Source organism: Nicotiana sylvestris, chromosome 7, assembly GCF_000393655.2.
Source record: "Nicotiana sylvestris chromosome 7, ASM39365v2, whole genome shotgun sequence".
NCBI lineage: Eukaryota > Viridiplantae > Streptophyta > Magnoliopsida > Solanales > Solanaceae > Nicotiana > Nicotiana sylvestris.
This window is the reverse complement of record NC_091063.1, coordinates 79,305,182-79,323,012: the sequence shown is the minus strand read 5'-3', so window position 1 is coordinate 79,323,012 and position 17,831 is coordinate 79,305,182. Positions and strand designations below refer to the sequence as shown.

The 17,831-nt window shown below is 38.6% G+C and overlaps 2 protein-coding genes across 2 annotated transcripts; one reads left to right on the top strand and one right to left on the bottom strand.

The window, feature by feature from the left end:
* The first annotated feature begins 10,131 nt into the window (after positions 1–10,131).
* On the top strand, positions 10,132–12,269 carry LOC138873358 (uncharacterized). The gene is made up of 5 exons (XM_070151823.1): positions 10,132–10,567; positions 10,686–10,783; positions 10,861–11,047; positions 11,225–11,382; positions 11,955–12,269. The coding sequence occupies exons 1-5, from the start codon at positions 10,132–10,134 to the stop codon at positions 12,267–12,269; spliced, it is 1,194 nt and encodes a 397-aa protein (XP_070007924.1).
* Positions 12,270–13,123: 854 nt separating this feature from the next.
* On the bottom strand, positions 13,124–17,285 carry LOC104224375 (probable beta-1,3-galactosyltransferase 2). The gene is made up of 11 exons (XM_009776007.2): positions 16,885–17,285; positions 16,525–16,621; positions 16,361–16,425; positions 16,061–16,272; positions 15,897–15,960; positions 15,442–15,514; positions 15,230–15,350; positions 15,003–15,090; positions 14,789–14,914; positions 14,595–14,704; positions 13,124–13,859 (listed from the first exon to the last, which is right to left on the bottom strand). Exons 1-11 carry the CDS (start codon positions 17,007–17,009, stop codon positions 13,711–13,713), a joined length of 1,230 nt encoding a protein of 409 aa, XP_009774309.1. The 5' UTR covers positions 17,010–17,285; the 3' UTR covers positions 13,124–13,710.
* Positions 17,286–17,831: the final 546 nt, after the last annotated feature.

Genomic DNA, 17,831 nt, shown 5'->3' with positions numbered 1-17,831 from the left:
GTGATATTTAGCCTAGTTCTTGCTTGAAATTAAGAATTAATGGTTGCAAACATTGATTCATGCCTAATTGACTAAGTCTCTACTTGAAAAAGAGAGACTAAGTCTAGGAAAATTTGGCTAACAAGGAATCGGAGTGAAATCAAGAAATTGATAGCCCCAATTAAAAGGTTGAATCGAGAGATAGTAAGATCTGACTTGAGCATTTATCACTTGTTTTGTGCAATACCCATTTGGACTTGAGAAAGCCAAATTAGGAAAAATCACTTTAACTATCGAGAGGTATTGAGTGGATAATTGCGTGTGATTGCTATATTACAACCCCAACCAATCCAACTTTTCGTAGAGTTTACAACCCGTTAGGTAACCACCTAGGTGGAAGTCACGACCCTAGACCTTTTATCAACTAGAAAAACAACAACACCAAAAATACTGTCTCTTAGCTTTTCATTTGCAAGCATTAGCATAATCAATAGAAGTAGAAAGAAACAATCAAATATGTGGAAGTGCAATCTTGGGCACATAAAACACCTAGTCTAGACATATACCTAATCCCATATATAACTCTCTGTGGATTCGACCCAGACTTGCGTTGGGTTTCTATTATTGCTTCAACCGCCTCACAACCTATATTTGAGGTGTGAGTTTGGGGACATCAATTTTTGGCGCCGTTGCCTGTGAATTAAACGGATTTAGCTATATACCTAGGTTCTTGTATGATTTGTCTTTTTTTCCTTCCGAGTCACTAACTTTGTTTTTGAATTAATTTTAGGTACGAGAATGGCTCTAAACAACGAGCCCAATAGAAATTTGCCAATGGGGGAGGACGTGGATGATGACCAAATTGATGAGGTTCATCTTGAACCTTAAGCAAATAGGCGAGGCCGACTGCCTCATGATAATGTCCCCGTCCCTCCCCCACCTCCACCAAGAGCGACAGGTCACCGGGTGCTGCCGAACGAGGGTTATGCAAATGCTATAGTCCTGCCCCACATTTGGGCGGGCAACTTCCAAATCACCAATGTGATGCTTACACTACTTGAGCAAAGGGTTCGTAGATACTTGTTGGGGGAGCAAGCAAACTAATGTCTCCGAGGACGCACTGTGGTTGAGGCTATTTCCCTTTTCTCTATGGGAAAAGTCATTGGACTCATTAGAGAGATTGCCCAATCATTCCATCCATACATATGATGAGTTGGCAGAAAAATTCATTGCCAAATTCTTCTCTCCGTGTCATATGGCGAAACATCGAGATAAGATTCTTGCCTTCAAGCAAGAACCCATGAGCCATTGCACGGGACTTGGGAAAGATATCGTACCATGGTTAAAAAGTGCCCGAGTAATGATATGAGCGAGGCTATGATCCACCAAACCTTATACAGGGGGATCAACACAACAAATCAATGTGTGGTAATCAACTCGCCGATGGGAATTTCTTTAACACGCCTTATGCCGAAGCTTGTCAAATTTTGGATGAGATGGCAAATACCTCATCGGCATGGCAAAGTAGAACCAATGTTCATCAATGTGACCTAAATGTCATTCACCTACACAAGGAACTACATGATCATGGGCAAGCTATCGCCGAGTTGAAAATCACAATGAATCATTTGGCCAAAGTTTAGTTTTAACAAGTTCAAGGGCCGAAAAAAGTGAATGCAATGGAAGGTGTGAATATGATGGTAAACAAGAGACGGTAAGAAGGTCAACAGATGCAAAGCCGTCCGGAACAATTCATGCAAGATGATAGTGGGTATGACCAAAGTAATTCCTTCAATGAGAAAGAAGAAGAAGTGAATATGTCAACAATTATCGGGTCCAAAGAAATAATGCTCAAGGGAAAAACCAACAACAATGGCGGTCACAAGGAAATCAAGGAAATCAGAACAACCAAGGCCATCAAGGCAATTGGAGTAGTGGTAACAATAATCATGGCAATTGGAATAATCAAGGTAACCTAGGCAATTGGGAGGCAATAACTAAGGCAATTGGGGTAGCAACAATCAAAGCAATTGGGGAGGTAACAACCAAAGAGGGTGGAACAACAACAACAACCGAGAGTCAGGTTTTCAAAGGCCCCCGATGTTCCAACAACCAAGCAATCCACCTCCATATCCTTCTCAAGGTCCGAGCTCTTCTAACAATGAGATGGGTAGAATTGAGAACATGTTTAAACAGATGATGGAGAAGACTGCCGACTCCAATGCTCAACTAGCCTCTTACAACACTTCTATTCATAATTTGGAAGTTCAATTATGCCAAATCTCGCAAACTTTGAACACTTGTCCTAAGGGGGCACTACCTAGTGATAGGGTGGTGAACCCAAAGGGTGGGAATAATATGGGGCATTCTATGGTCGTGACTACAAGAAGTGGAAAAGGTGGAGATGCAACCACTCAAAGAAGAATTGTGGATGATGATGTTGTGGTTCGAGAGATGAAATTCCAAGCAATGTGGTTCAAGCTAATGAACAAGTGAGAATTGATATTGATGGAAATATGGAGGAGACACAAGAAAAAGTGAATCCATCTAGGGAACATGTGATTGACATGCCGGAACCGATAGTGCCAAAGGCTAATGCATCAATGCCAATGCCTCTTCCTCGATGCCCTCAAAGGCTTGCAAAGCAAAATAATGAGAAACAAATTAAAAAGATTATTGATATGATGAAGATTTTGTCTATTAATGTGTCGTTGGTTGAGGCATTAGAACAAATACCGGCATATGCAAAGTTCATGAAGGATTTGGTGACAAAGAAAAGATCAATAAATTGTGAGACTATCAAGATGACACATCAAGTGAGTGCTATTGTGCACTCAATGGCTCCGAAATTGGAAGATCCGGGCACTTTCACAATCCCATGTACAATTGGAAGTGCTGACTTTGCCAAATCATTATGTGATCTTGGGGCGAGTATCAACTTGATGCCCTATTGGGTTTTCAAAACTTTGGGAATTGGGAAACCAAGACCCACATCCATGAGGTTGCAAATGGTGGATCATACAATGAAGAGGCCATTGGGTATTATTGATGTTGTGCTAGTTCGTGTTGACAAGTTCATCCTCTCAGCGGACTTTGTGATTCTTGAATGTGAAGTGGACTATGAGGTGCCTATCATTTTGGGTAGACCTTTCCTCGCTACGGGGAAGGATCTTGTTGATGTGAAAGCCGGGGAGCTCACTTTCCGAGTGGGTGACAAAAAGATGGTCTTCCATATGTGCAAATCTATGAGGCAACCGAATAGTAATGAAGTTTGTTCGTTCGTGGATTTCGTCGCTGATGTGATTATTGATGATGCTAGTGCCACAATGAATGTCGAGGATAATTTGGAAGATGTTTTGCTCAATCTTGATGATGATAAGGAGAAAGAAGTCTATGTGGAGTGTGTGAATGCATTGCAAGGGATAGGGTCGTACACTTATGAGCCCTGCAAGCTATCTTTGGATCTTGAAAATCAGAAGACTCCTCCAACAAATCCCTCAATCGAGAAGACTCCCACTTTGGATTTAAAGTCATTGCCTCCACATCTCAGGTATGAATTCCTTGGCCCTTCTTCTACTTTACCGGTTATTCATTCTTCTTGTTTAACTAACATGTAGGTAGAGTCCATATTGGAGGTGCTACAAAGGAGGAAATAGCAATCAGATGGACATTGGCGGATATCCGGGGTATAAGCCCTGCCTTTTGCATGCACAAGATCATTTTGGAGGAGGGTGCCAAACCCTTCATTGAACATCAAAGGAGGCTAAATGAAGCAATGCAAGAGATGGTGAAGAAGGAGATAATCAAGTGGTTGGATGTCGGGGTTGTTTACCCCATTTCCGATAGCTCGTGGACCTCTCCGGTGCAATGTGTCCCAAAGAAAGGGGGCATGACTGTGATAACAAATGACAAGAATGATCTGATCCCCACAAGAACTATCACCGGGTGGAGAGTGTGCATGGACTATAGGAAGCTCAACAAAGTCACTCGAAAAGATTATTTCCCGCTTCTATTTCTTGATCAATTCTTGATAGTTGGTCGGACGTGCTTTTTATTGCTTCCTTGATGGATACTCCAGCTACAATCAAATCCTTATTGCTCCAAAGGATCAAGAGAAGACCACATTCACTTGTCCCTATGATACTTTTGCATTCTCGCGGATGCCATTTGGATTCTGTAATGCACCGACAACTTTTCAACGGTGTATGATGGCTATTTTCACCAATATGGTGGAAGATATTCTTGAGGTCTTCATGGATGATTTTTCCGTGGTTGGGAATTCTTTTGAAAATTGTTTGAACAATTTAGATAGGGTCTTGGCTAGATGTGAGGATACCAATTTGGTATTGAATTGGGAGAAATGTCACTTCATGGACGAGGAAGGCATTGTCCTCGGCCACAAAATTTCAAAGCATGGTATTGAGATCGACAAGGCCAAAATTGAGGTGATCTCCAAACTCCCTCCGCTTACATCCGTGAAGGCAGTGAGGAGCTTCTTGGGTCATGCGGGGTTCTATCGCCGATTCATCAAGGATTTTTCCAAAGTGGTGAACCCTTAGTGTAAACTTTTGGAGAAGAATGCCAAGTTCCATTTCAATGAAGATTGTATGAAGGCATTCGAGTTGCTTAAGTTCAAGTTGACTACTACTCCTATTATCATTGCACTGGATTGGAGCTTGCCTTTTGAGCTCATGTGTGAAAAAAGTAATGTGGAGGGTTGGAGCGATGTTGGAGAAATGTATCAACAAATTCTTCCATCCGGTCTACTATGCAAGCAAGACCATGAATGATGCCCAAGTCAATTACACACTGACCGAAAAGGAGCTACTTGCTATTGTTTTTTCTATAGAGAAGTTCCGCCCGTATTTAATGGGTACAAAGGTGATTGTTCACACCGACCATGCGGCGCTTCAGTACTTGATGAGCAAGAAAGATTCTAAGGCAAGGTTGATGCGATGAGTGCTTTTATTGCAAGAGTTTGATCTAGAGATTCAAGACCGCAAGGGTAATGAAAATCAAGTGGGGGATCACTTGTCTCATTTGGAGGAGGAGGGGAGGCAACATGACGGCCTTGAGATCAATGATTCTCCCCGATGAGAAATTGCTAGCCATCTAAATGACCGGGAAGCCGTGGTTTGCTAATTTAGCTAATTATCTTGTGAGTGGCATTGAACCGAATGAGTTCTCTTCAAATCAAAGGAAGAAGCTCAAACGGGATTGCCTTGACTATTATTGGGATGAGCCGTATCTTTTTCGGAGATGTACCGATGGTATGATCTGATGTGTGCCGGAGGAAAAACAAATGTGAATTCTTGAGGCTTGCCATTCTTCATCGTATGATGGTCACCATGGTGGAGCGAGAACGGCTACAAAAGTGTTGAGTTGTGGATTCTATTGGCCTACTCTCTGCAAGGACGCTAGTGATCTAGTCAAGCACTGTGATGAATGTCAAAGGGCTGGTGGGATTTCTACGAAGAATGAGATGCCCTTCACCACCATCTTGGAAATTTATATCTTTGATGTTTGGGATATTGATTTCACGGGACTGTTTGTGAGCTCTTATGGGAACATTTACATTTTGGTAGCTGTGGACTATGTGTCAAAATGGTTGAAGCTGTAGAACAATGAAGCTCGAAGTGTGGTGGCATTTTTGAAGATGGACATCTTCATAAGATTTCATACTCCTAGGCAATTATTAGTGATGGGGGTTCGTATTTTTGCAACAAGGCTTTTGATACCTTACTCACCAAGTATGGTATCACTCAAAAATTCTCGACCCCCCACCATCCTCAAGCAAACAGACAAGTTGAAGCCTCCAACCGGGAGATCAAGAGTATTTTGTTAAAGACTGTGTATACCAACCTAACAGATTGGTCAAGAAAACTTGATGAAGCTCTTTGGGCTTATAGGGCGGCCTGCAGAACACCGATTGGGATGTCTCCATATCGATTGGTGTTTGGTAAGGCAAGATCATCTTCCGGTGGAACTTGAGCATAAGGCCATATAGACTTTGAAGAAGTTGAACCTTGAGTGGGATGTCGCCGCAAACTTAAGGGTGGCACATTTGAATGAGCTTGATGAATTCCGGTATCATGCCTACACATGGCAAGTACATTCATGTATACGGTAGAAATTAGAGGGTCCGATTTTACGGTCATTATGACGCTTCATGAACACGTCTCTAAAGGCTCGAGGCAAGGGTCAAGGTTCAACCCCGAATGGTTTTCAATGTTCGACCTCGGGGCAGTACAAATCGGCGGTTATGATGGAAATACGGGAAGTTCCCAAGGCACGTGATTAAGGCTGACCCAGTCTATTGGGCTAGCACGAGCCCGTACCGTGGTATTAAGTGGCTGTACCAGCCATATATTTCTATAATAAATACGTTTGTACTATGTTGGGATTACCCCCCCTCCCTCCTCCTATATAAAGGGGACCTTTGCTATTTTTGGCATACATGATACAATATACAACATTCAATACAAGAATATTCTTTGCTCTCTAACTTAAACACATTCTCCCTTGATTCTATTATTTACATTTATTGCTAACATTTATTGTGTTTCGTTAATCGTTCTTCATTTATTACCCATTATTAATCATAAAGAGCTCTTATCAAAGCTCTTAGAATTGTTAAACCTTCATCGGCCAATCACTGCCTAATGCTTAGCTCGACCACGAGGTCCCATATAGTCCAACTCGAGGCCCCGATTCTCAGCCTCTCGGTTTGCTTGAACATACTGCCTTCAAGCTATTATCTTATTATTTAGTCTCACACTTAGTATCTACTGCCTAACAACTAGCATAAAAATAAATCACGTATTTTTAGAACCACAAAATCAAATCTAATAGTAATTACCATTTTTAAGGTAAACAGTTTGGCTGGCCCACCGTGGGGCTAAAAATAATAGTGATTGTTTTCTTGCTGGTTTACTACATAACGCAAGTTATCTTTCACACTTTTCTTGTCCAAGAATCTTTGATTTCAGGTCAAAATGTCTAAATCAGTGAATGCACACGAAAACAACGGTCCTGAAGCCCATGGAGAGAATGGTGTAGCTATTCCAGGTATCGCTGTGCCACCACGAAACCCTTAGGATGCACCAGAACCAATTTCCGTGGATGTAGTCTCATGCAATGCCCAACACGTCGATGTAAGCTCCCACACTGATAGGAGTATACACCAAGAAAACCAACAAGAAGCTTAGGAAATCCCAGCGCGAGGGGAGAAAGAGGTTAGCCTTCACGTTATTTTTTAGATGTTACAGGCACAACAGCTGGCGATTGCTCAACTGCAAAGCCACCAAAAAACTCCAAGCATAGCAGCACCAGAAATGGCTCCTCGAGCCGAACAAGTACCGGAAAGATCGAGTAACAACGGGTTAGTAGCCGACCCCGCTATTATGAAGATGCTCGAGGACCTCACAAAAAGGATTGAATCGGGCGAAAAGATGATAGAAGCTAATGACAAAAGGTGGAGACCTATAATTCAAGGGTCGACCAGATCCCGGGCGCACCCCCGATCCTGACGGATGTTGATTCAAGGCTTTAGCAACGTCCAGATTAATGCTCAATGGAGTGCGGAGGCATTCTGATGGACTGGTCTCAAGCAATGGGCAAGAAAGAAGGTTCTGTCATGGGGGAGAATATTATTGCATTGTGTTCGAACAGAATCTTCAGAACGATGAGGCTGGTCAAATAGTTTATTATCAAGTAAGTTATTGTAATTTTTTCAATTAGAATTTTCAATGTACTTTTTGCCAATTTTTTATTTATTTAATTGAATGTGTTTCAGATTATGGTGATCAACTGTGGAGATGGGAGATACAAATGGAATCAGATATCAAATTAAGCAAGAAAATTAGGTAGTGCGACATAAAAAAATATGTTATAGTTTTTAAATTCTTAGGAAACCACAGAATGATATGAACTAGTTGGTCTTTTTGAATTTTGATTACACACTAATCAATCCCTCTGTCGTATAACATTCACTGTTTAAACTTCGTAGAAATGTGAATCTGCTGCTATTTGGGTTAATTTTCAAGTTAGTGTTGTTTACACTTGACTATGTTTGGTTTATTTTCGGGAGGTATCTTTCGGTTTTTTGGTGGAAAATTAATAAGTTCTTGAGGCGGAGACACCTTTGCGGAGGTTGGTGCAGTTGTGCTTAATACGAAAATTAAAGCATTGGCCATATTTTGCAAATGTAGCCATGTTTTAAATTTAACAAAATACACAAATCGTTTCAAATATAGCCAATTTAGATCATAGGCTTCCAATTAATCCAAAATTTGATATAATTTGGAAGTTTAAAACATTAAAGTTAGGCAAATATCATAAAATAATTTTTGAAATTGAGTGGTAATTCAATTATCCTATTTAATTAAATAATTTCCCAAATTTGACGGAATAAAATATTGATCACTTTGAATTAAAGATTTCAAGACAATCATTTTCACAATTATCTTTTAAAAATTCTAAAAATTGCAATTAATGATCAAAATAGTTATGAAAAGCATATGATATACAACACATATACTGGATGATATTTTGTCAAATGAAATTTTCGGAATATTTTGGTAAAATTATTTCGTCTTGTAAAAGCATATTTCAGAATAATGTGGAGGTTTTTTCTCCTCTCCTTTTAACAATATATATAAAAGTATTTTTACCGACATGTGAATGTTATACTTTCTTCAAATATTTAATAACTGTTTGGACAAAGAATTTTCTTTTATGATAACATCAGGAGATACATATCATTATCTATGATGAAGATGATTCACCATCCCTTTGTAATATTTTCGATCAATATGGATTCAACATTTTCCTACCTTGTTTAATAATGACGGCGTTATCCTACTTTGTTTGTGGATAGGTCAAAATACTTGTTAGTGGCGGGCTCTGGATCCTAGACCCGCCAACCCCGATGAGTTCTCTATGTTGGAATTACTGTGGGCTTGGGAATCCAAGGACAACTCAGTAACTGAAGGACATGATTTCTTAAAAGCAGCCCAGTATTATTTTCCTCCAGGAGACGAAGACAGGTTGGGCCACTTTAAATCAAGCTCAGGCCCAACTAAATTATGAGAGCTTATTTACCCAGAAGGTTTTAGTGGAGGCCTAGCGCTTCACTGGAAGGAAAAGAACTCTACTCTCTTATTAGCTACCACAAGCAGCTCATTAATGTAGAAGTACATGTACCAGATGTTACTACGCTTTAGTTTACAGGATTTTATGTTCATCCAGGAACACATCAAAGGCGTGCATCATGGAATTTATTAAAATCACTAAAAGACAAATCAAATTTCCCATGGTGTATTGGTGGTAATTTTAACGATATGCTTGACTACGAGGATAAATTTGATCGAATTAAACAGCCAGAGTGGAGAATAAATGGTTTCAGGGAGGCGGCACACTTTTGTAACCTTTTTGATCGGGTTTACTATGGAAACTGCTTTACTTGAACAATGTAGAAATACTTGAAACTGGGTTCGAGAGAGACTTGACCGTGCTATGGTGACAAGAGCTTGGAAAAATTATTTTTTAGAAGCCAAAGTGTTTCACATTGAATCGGCTTCTTTAGATCATGCAGCCATCTTTATAAATTTAGGTGTGAAAGTTATTTGTTATGCCGACCTTTTCGGTTAGAGAACTCTTGGATGAAAGGGATAGATATTAAGCAAGCAGTCCAAACTGCGTGGGAACAAAGAAAAGGTCTGTCTATACACGAGATGATAAAGAGTTGTGGTGCCTATTTCCTGTAATGGGGCAAAGAACAAAAGACAACAATTTAATGTCAAGTTTAAACAAGCCAAGGCTCAGATGACAAAATATAAAAACAATGCACACCCGTATCATATGCAACTGTTTGATGCAGCTAAAGCGGCGTATTTACAAGCCCTTGAACAAAAAGAATATGTACTGGAAGCAGAGAGCTAAACAACACTAGTTGAGAGGTTGACAACAACACAAAATTCTTTCATGTTATGGCCTCAAATCGGCAAAAGAAAAATACTTTCACACAATTGAAAGATAATACGGGACAGTGGTGTGGATGGGATAATAGTCTACAAGATGTGATCACCAATTTTTTTATGCTTTATTCACCTCTGAACAAGGAGGTGTGCATATAGTTCTTGATTTTGGTCGATGGTGGGTAAGGATGTCTCTGATGCTATTTTAAGGTGTGTTAATGAAAATAGTAACATGCTCGACCATAATAACACGAAGATAGTCTTAATTCCAAAGAAGAAACAACCTGAAGCAATTTCTGATCTAAGACTTATATCTTTCTGTAATGTCATTGATCGCATTACTTGTAAAATGATGGCAAATCGAATGAAGCACTGTTTAAACGTTATTATCTCTGAGGCTCAAAGCGCTTTTATTCCTGGACAGTTAATTCTTGATAATGCCATGATTTCTTTTGAGATAAATCACTACTTGAAACGGAAAACACAAGGAAAGACAGGTTTTGTTGCTTTAAAAACCGACATGAGCAAAGCCTATGATAGAGTGGAATGGGACTATTTGAAAAACATTATGCTCAAGCTCTGTGGACTGTGTTTTGAAGGTTATGAGGATGGTTAGCACCGTGTCCTACCGAATATCTCATGCTAGCAGGGATTTTGGTAATATTATTCCATCACGAGGCCTTCGTCCCCTTGATCCTTTATCACCTTACTTATTTATCATTGTGGCAGAAGGTCTCTCAGCACTTTTGAGGTTTTATGCACAAAGTGGTACTCTGCATGATGTGAAGATTGCACCGCATGCCCCTCATGTTTCTCATCTCTTCTTTGTAATGATGCACCATTTTTCTTCAAGGCAGTGGACAATGAAACAAGTACTATTAAGAATTGCCTTATGCTTTATCAGCAAGCATCGGGCCAGCAGGTTAATTTTCATAAATGGGAGATCTCTTTTAGTGGAAATACTACTGATGTAATAAAGAATTCAGTTGCTTCAATTCTTAATGTAAGGAAAGTTGATCAACCTGGTCAATATCTTGGGCTTCCAGCTATTGTGGGTCGTAGTAAGAAAGAGATCTTCAATTATATTGTGGGTAAAGTGCGTTCAAAACTTTAAAGTTGGAAACGAGCAATACTGTCAAGAGCAGAAAAGGAAATTTTACTAAAACAGTTGTACAGACAATTTTGAACTATCTAATGTCTCTCTTTGCATTGCCTATTGATACATGCCTTACTATTGAATGTGCTATGAATGAATTTCTGTGGCGCAGTGGAAGTAGTGAGGGATCTAGAATTTAAAGGATTTCATGGGAGTGCCTTTAGTAAACAGAAAAGTGAGGGTGGTATGGGATTTCAGAGACTTCAACATACCAATACGGCGCTACTGGCCAAAACAGGCTGGACAATTTTGACAAGGCCATGTGCTCTTGTAAGCCGCGTCCTCAAGGCTAAATATTTTCACAACTCTAACTTTCTTAGGCGGGCGAGGGATCGAATCCTAGGTTTATCTAGCATTCTCTCTGTGTGGCAAAATATCTCCTTCAGGAACCCTCTTTACCGCCGAGGAGATAAATTGTATCAAACGCATTCCTCTGAGATTAAATCTCCATGATGATATTTGGATATGGAGGTTAGATAGAAAAGGAAACTATACTATTAAGAGTGGCTACTTGGTGCTACAAAATAATAATCTTCCTGGTTCAGATGGTATCACCTGGAAGAAACTATGGACTTTAAAAATGCCACCAAAGGTTTTAAATTTTGCTTAGGGGCGTTGAAAGGAGCTTTACCAACTGGTGAAAAGTTTTCTCTAAAAAGGTTCTTGAAAGCAATAGTTGTCCAGCATGCCTTCAATATGCTGAATCTATCATGCATATTTTAGTTATGTGCAATGCGGCAAAACTAGTATGGCTTAAATCTTCTATGGGGTGGCGGCCAGTGGGAACCTCGTTCATGGAATGATTCACCGCGCTAGTACCAGTCACGAGTAAAAAATTGCAGGAGGCTATCGTGCTTCTATGGGAGATCTGGAATGCCCGCAACAATTTGGCTTGGAATGGTAAAATTATACGGCCAAAGATTGTCATTCTTAGAGCCCGTCGTTTCTGGAAAGAGTGGATTTCAACGCGATCTGATGATAATACGCTGAAATGCAACATTGAAGCTTCCTATGATGTTAACTCTGGAAGGGCATGGGCTGGTATGTTGATTCGCGACACTCATGGAAATTTTGTTCGAGGATTTAGTACTCCATTGGAAGCTTTACATGATGCAGTAATGGCTGAAATTCTAACAGTTCGTGAAGCCTTGAGTTAGTTGAAAATGCAGCATCACAAATCCCCTATTACTATTGAGATGGATTGTCTTTTGGCCAAGCAAGCTTTGGAAAGATCCGATACTGGCAACTCTTATTCCGATGTTATTGTGCAAGATTGTAAGGTAATCATGTGCGACTTTACATCTATTTCTTTATCTTTTCTTAAAAGATCGGCGAACCAGTGTGCCAATATGTTAGCTAGGGCCGCGAGTTCCTTGTCTGATGTGATGGAATGGATTGTGCATCCTCCATCTTTGATTCATGATGTACTCATTTCCGATATGAATAATACCCGAGCTTGCATGTTTTTTTTCAAAAAAATAATAATAATTTGATCGGTGTTGAAAATTTTTTGATTCTTTTTTTCAAATTCTAAAAACTGGCAAACCAATTTTTTGAGTGCAAATTTTTTTTCCACTCACAAAACTTCAATATTTTCTCAAGTAAACGTCAAATTCAAACACAACTTCAACTTCAAAAAAATTATTTTTTAACACTGTTTCAATTATTCTTTTTTCAAGTTTCAATCAAATCTATGTTCACATAGCTAAATTTTTCTTTTTCTTTTCTTATACCAAGTCACATGCTATGAAAGAGTGTTCTGTTAATAACCTGATGTGGTCAAATCCCAACTACGCACATTATCAAAATGTGATGGAAATGTTCATGTGGATTTGCTCTCGAATAATTAAAAAAAAAAAAAAAAGCCTTCAGATTTAGCTTTAATTGCAGTAATATGGATCCTCACCGACAATGCTCCAATCAAATTCGTCTAATGGTTCATAGGCTTCACAAATATTGTTGCAATGACTCATAGAAGATAAATGGAGGAAATAAAGTAACTGGCTGGACATGATTCATAATGATGTATTATGAGCACGAGATAAGTATTTGATTAAAAGAACAAAAAAATGCTCAGTATAATCCTACGAAGATTAAAAGGAAAATTTCAATACTTCATAAGAGCAGCAAGCTTGTGCCAAGGGTCTACCGGAAACAGCCTCTCTACTCCTCCGGAGTAGGGGCAAGGTCTGCGTGCACACTACCCTCCCCAGACCCCACCTGTGGGATCTCACTGGGTTGTTGTTGTTGTTGCATAAGAGCAGCAAGGACTTGCTGAAGTATACACTTTATTAGTTTCCTCTCACGAGAGTTGAGACTAACAAATCGTATTCTAAGCATCTAAAAAAGAATGGTTGTTTACACTTTGCTTCACATGTTGGTTCCTACAATACTATCCCTCCTTAGCCTAATAATAATAGGAGCATATACCGTGTGGCGACCTCTCCCCCCTCTCCCACTGACATGTACATAAGCACATACAGTTCATATCCTATTAGCCTGATGTTTCCACAATTCTTGGATTCATCAGGTTCTTTTGATTGTTGGTACAATCTTTTTGGAGACGACTCCAGAGATTGGAGAAATACTGCATTTTTGTCAAAAGACTGCATTCCACAAAGCATTCTCACCTTCCCCACACCGTCGATGAACCTCCTTAATCCTATCAACAGACCTGCATATCCCGCTGCAGCTCCAATCAAAGGAAGCAACACAAATGTTGCCTGCTTGAGCTTTCCACTCACAATCTGGCAAAATTAAGATAACAAAATCAAATTAATCATCTCGGATATTTTAGTGATCAATAAAATCAAACTTCTTCCGCAGTAAGGACAAAACACCCTGTATGAATAGCTGTAGTTGTAACTAGCGGTCCTTCTTTAAGGCCTAAATAAATGTGATATCCAATTTCCTACATTCAAGTTATCTAATGTACGAAGATAAGTGAATTTCTCGGACTCAACATGATAACTAAACTGCATAAGGGGGGTGGGGGTATGGAAAAGGCAATTCAAGAATTTTCCAGAACTTTTCTCAACCAAGTGAACTAGATAGAATAAATGCACAAATTTTCCTATCATGAGGCAACAATGAGGAAGAAAGAACGAAGTAACAGACTGGCGCTACGTGCGTAAAGGTCCAAGGCAGCTATGTGGAAGAAAAAAGTTACACTACTAGAACGGTGCTGTGTGTACAATTACAGAGCAGTCATGAGGAAAAAGGTGAGGAAAAGAGGCCGATAGGAAAGCCATTTCAATTACCCATTGGGAATTCTCATAGTGTACTTGGAGAATTTCAAATGTTTGATCTTGTAGGCGGATCTTAACAACTTTTCCAAATTAACAATAATCATTAACCCTATCATTCATTACTTATTTGAATGGAAAAATAATAAAAGATAGATAAATGAAAATGGAACTGACAAAACAAAATGTTCAATGCAGATACAGTGATCAAACTTCAGGGAATCAATGAATTGTTACCAGGTGGAGTTCCACAACACAATCTTCTATCATCTATGTGTTCCACGTCCAACCCAATGAGCCATGACCCTAGTGAGACGTCCTCATTAACATACTTGTGTAGAACATGCCTAGGACAATTGGAAATCCCGATCAGCAAGTGATGCGAAAGAACACGCTAAAGTCCAAGTATATCAGAAAAGGCAAACACTTACTGATTTATAGATATATAAGTGGCTAAATCTTTTGAAATCGCATATAGCTGCCCTGTTGCATGTCGAAAATATCTGTTTCCATCCTCACCAAATTTCCAATGCTCAGGCTCATGATATCTCACTCCCCTGCAAATGGAGGAGGGGCAAAATAGAGATGAGTCAAGGAAATCTATCTAAGACTCATTTACAGTCAAAAATAAATTCCTCTGCTTACTTCTGAGCAAGGACGGGACCTGATTTCATGCAACCAATATACACCCTGGGTTTTGAACGATGCCTAGCTAGAGTTGCTCCGAGTGCACCTGAAGTTTTAAATATGCATGTTGTCACATGAGTGATAGATTAAGTATAGCAGTGCACTTGTTGTAGTAATACAAGCATAGTTTTTTAAGAACCATCTACGACGCAGAAACAATAAGGCATAATGGTCAATGGTCTTACCTATATTTACATGTACATCATCATCAACTTTAACATAGAAATCTGCATCCCACAGAGCTACAGCAGTAGTAAAATAGGTCTTTGTCTTGGCAGATAGTTCAAGATATCCCTCAACATGTTCCTATGAAAGTGACAATGGCATGTCCGATGGTTAGATAGTTTTGGACAGGTGGGACCTGATATAAGAATAGACCAAAAAACACTAATATTACCAGCCTCAAGAAATCTCCATGCTTCTTGTCTTCTGCTTCAATTGCTCTATCAAGAATGCCACCTGATGTTGCACTGGATAACAGATAATTAGATGAGTATAAGATTACAAGAAAATTAAAATACAAGTAAATAAATATCCAAACAAAAACCTCTCCGTTAGTAGGAGAAATATAAACTATCAGCTACTCCCATTTTGAAATATCTTTTTAAGTACTGAGTCTTTAACTATATTAGACGAAATTGTGAAAATACGAATGAAATATTTGTTTTGGCCATCCACAATACATGATTTAAGATACCCTTTGAGGTAAATTTTCAAAGAATTATTTGAAACAGTTGGTCCTCAATTTACAGAAAACACCAAACCGAAATTAACCAAGAGCTAACAACAATATCAAGAAGGCTAGAAACCACAACATGTTTGAGAATATTGACCATTAGTTGTATTACTCACCTGTGACCAATCACAAAACGAATTACAATCCCCTTTTCTTCCTCCAGCTTCTTTCTCTTGTCACCTGTTTTCCGTAATCAAGAATCAAAATGCTTAGTACGTATCCCAACCTTAGAGAATCCCCACGAGTAACTCAGAACACACAAATAATGAAGCTAAAAGACCTTGTGGCATCCAGGTAGTACGAACTGAGTCTCTTCTCTTTCGGCTGTTAAAGGCAGTGTTTATCCCTATGACCATGAGATATTTTCTCTTCTTGGTCAATTCGGGGATCTTCACGTCTTCGGTTATGGGAGAGCCACTCAGTATAGAATCTTGCAAAGACCTTGCTGCAGCTAGTTCCATCTCCAAATTTGAAATTGTTTTATCCAGTGTTCTGTATTTTTATTTCCAAATACTTGAGAAAAAGGAAAACAAGGAATCAAATTCATCAAATCTACAAGTCAAAAGCATGAGAAACATACTGTATAGCATGATGTGTTTTCGAAACTTCCCCTAAAATATCCTTGGTTTCACTTTTCACATCCTTCTGTTAAAAATTAACAAGAAAACCAAAAGCCATTACTTTCAAATGACTAACAAATTAATTCCTTAAATTGCAGCTAAACTTTCTTAATTTAATACTCACAGATGTAGGATCACAGTCCTCAGAGATTACCCCTAGCTTTTGATCATCAATCTGTCTTGTCCTTGATATCCCTTTAGCTTCTGGCACTGTCCACATCCTATAAACCAAAATACTTTGATTAATGAAAAAATAGAACAAAGTTGCAAATGGCCCAATATTTGCATAAATGGCTCCATTAGATTCCTAAATTACATAAATGAAATTCACCAGACCCAAAAAAATTCATAAAATAACAATCTATTTAAAGCTTAGATGGAAAGACAAATTCTTGTGTAAAGATCCAAACTTTTCATAATCCAATTAAAAATCAGAAAAATTCTCATTGAACACGAAGTTGAAAGAAAGATCAAAATAATGAACCTGTCAGTGAAGAGCATTCCTACACAGAAGCATCCAATACATAGAAGAATGGTCAATTTGGGTGAAAAAACACCTTTAACAGCTGATTCAGCTCCTCTGCTTTTCCAATTCGTAGTGTTCTTCATTTCTTAACCAATTAAATGGCTAATTCAAGCAATACCCATTGCAGTTCCCAAGTCAACTCTGTCTAAAAATAGAACCCAAAACAGTAAGCAAAATTCAAGATTTGTTAAAAAGCTTCCTTTTACTGTAAAGGGGATTCTGTTATCACATGGGAGAAGTTGCAGGGCGGTGAAGTAGAAGAAGAAAGTATTGGTAGTATATGTGGAATTTGAGGAACACAAGACTTACACAAAGCACTTTGTTCAAAACTACATCTGTTCACTTTTTTTTTTATTCTTATGCTTTTAGTCGTGGACACCTATTTCTCTCTTTTGTCATGAGATTATGAAATTGTCGGTGGGATAGCTGGTAATAGTAAATGTTAGAACTGTAGAAGTAACCGTAACTTTGTTGGTACTTGGGTCAGCTCAAAAGTACATGAATTTTATAGATAAAAATCATGTAATAAATTACTTCCCGCTTCAAAATAAGTGATCTTTTTATTGTTTTCACCTAGGTTAACAAATCTACCTTTTAATATTAATTAAGAATAAAATTGACAATATTAATTTTTACTATTTTTTCACATAAGCACTCCTAACACATCTCCAATACTATTTACTCTAAGGGCAATGTAGGAAAAAAATAATTAATTCATTCTTAAAATCTGAAAAAATCACTTATTTTGGACCACAAAAAAAGACCAAAAAATCACTTATTGTGGACTAGAGGGAGTAAGATAAAAGAAAACCTTAATTATGAGGAATTTTTAATTATTTTATTCTTATTTATGTCTTAAGATATGATCTTTATTTATTTTATGTGTGTCATCTTCATTTTCAAGA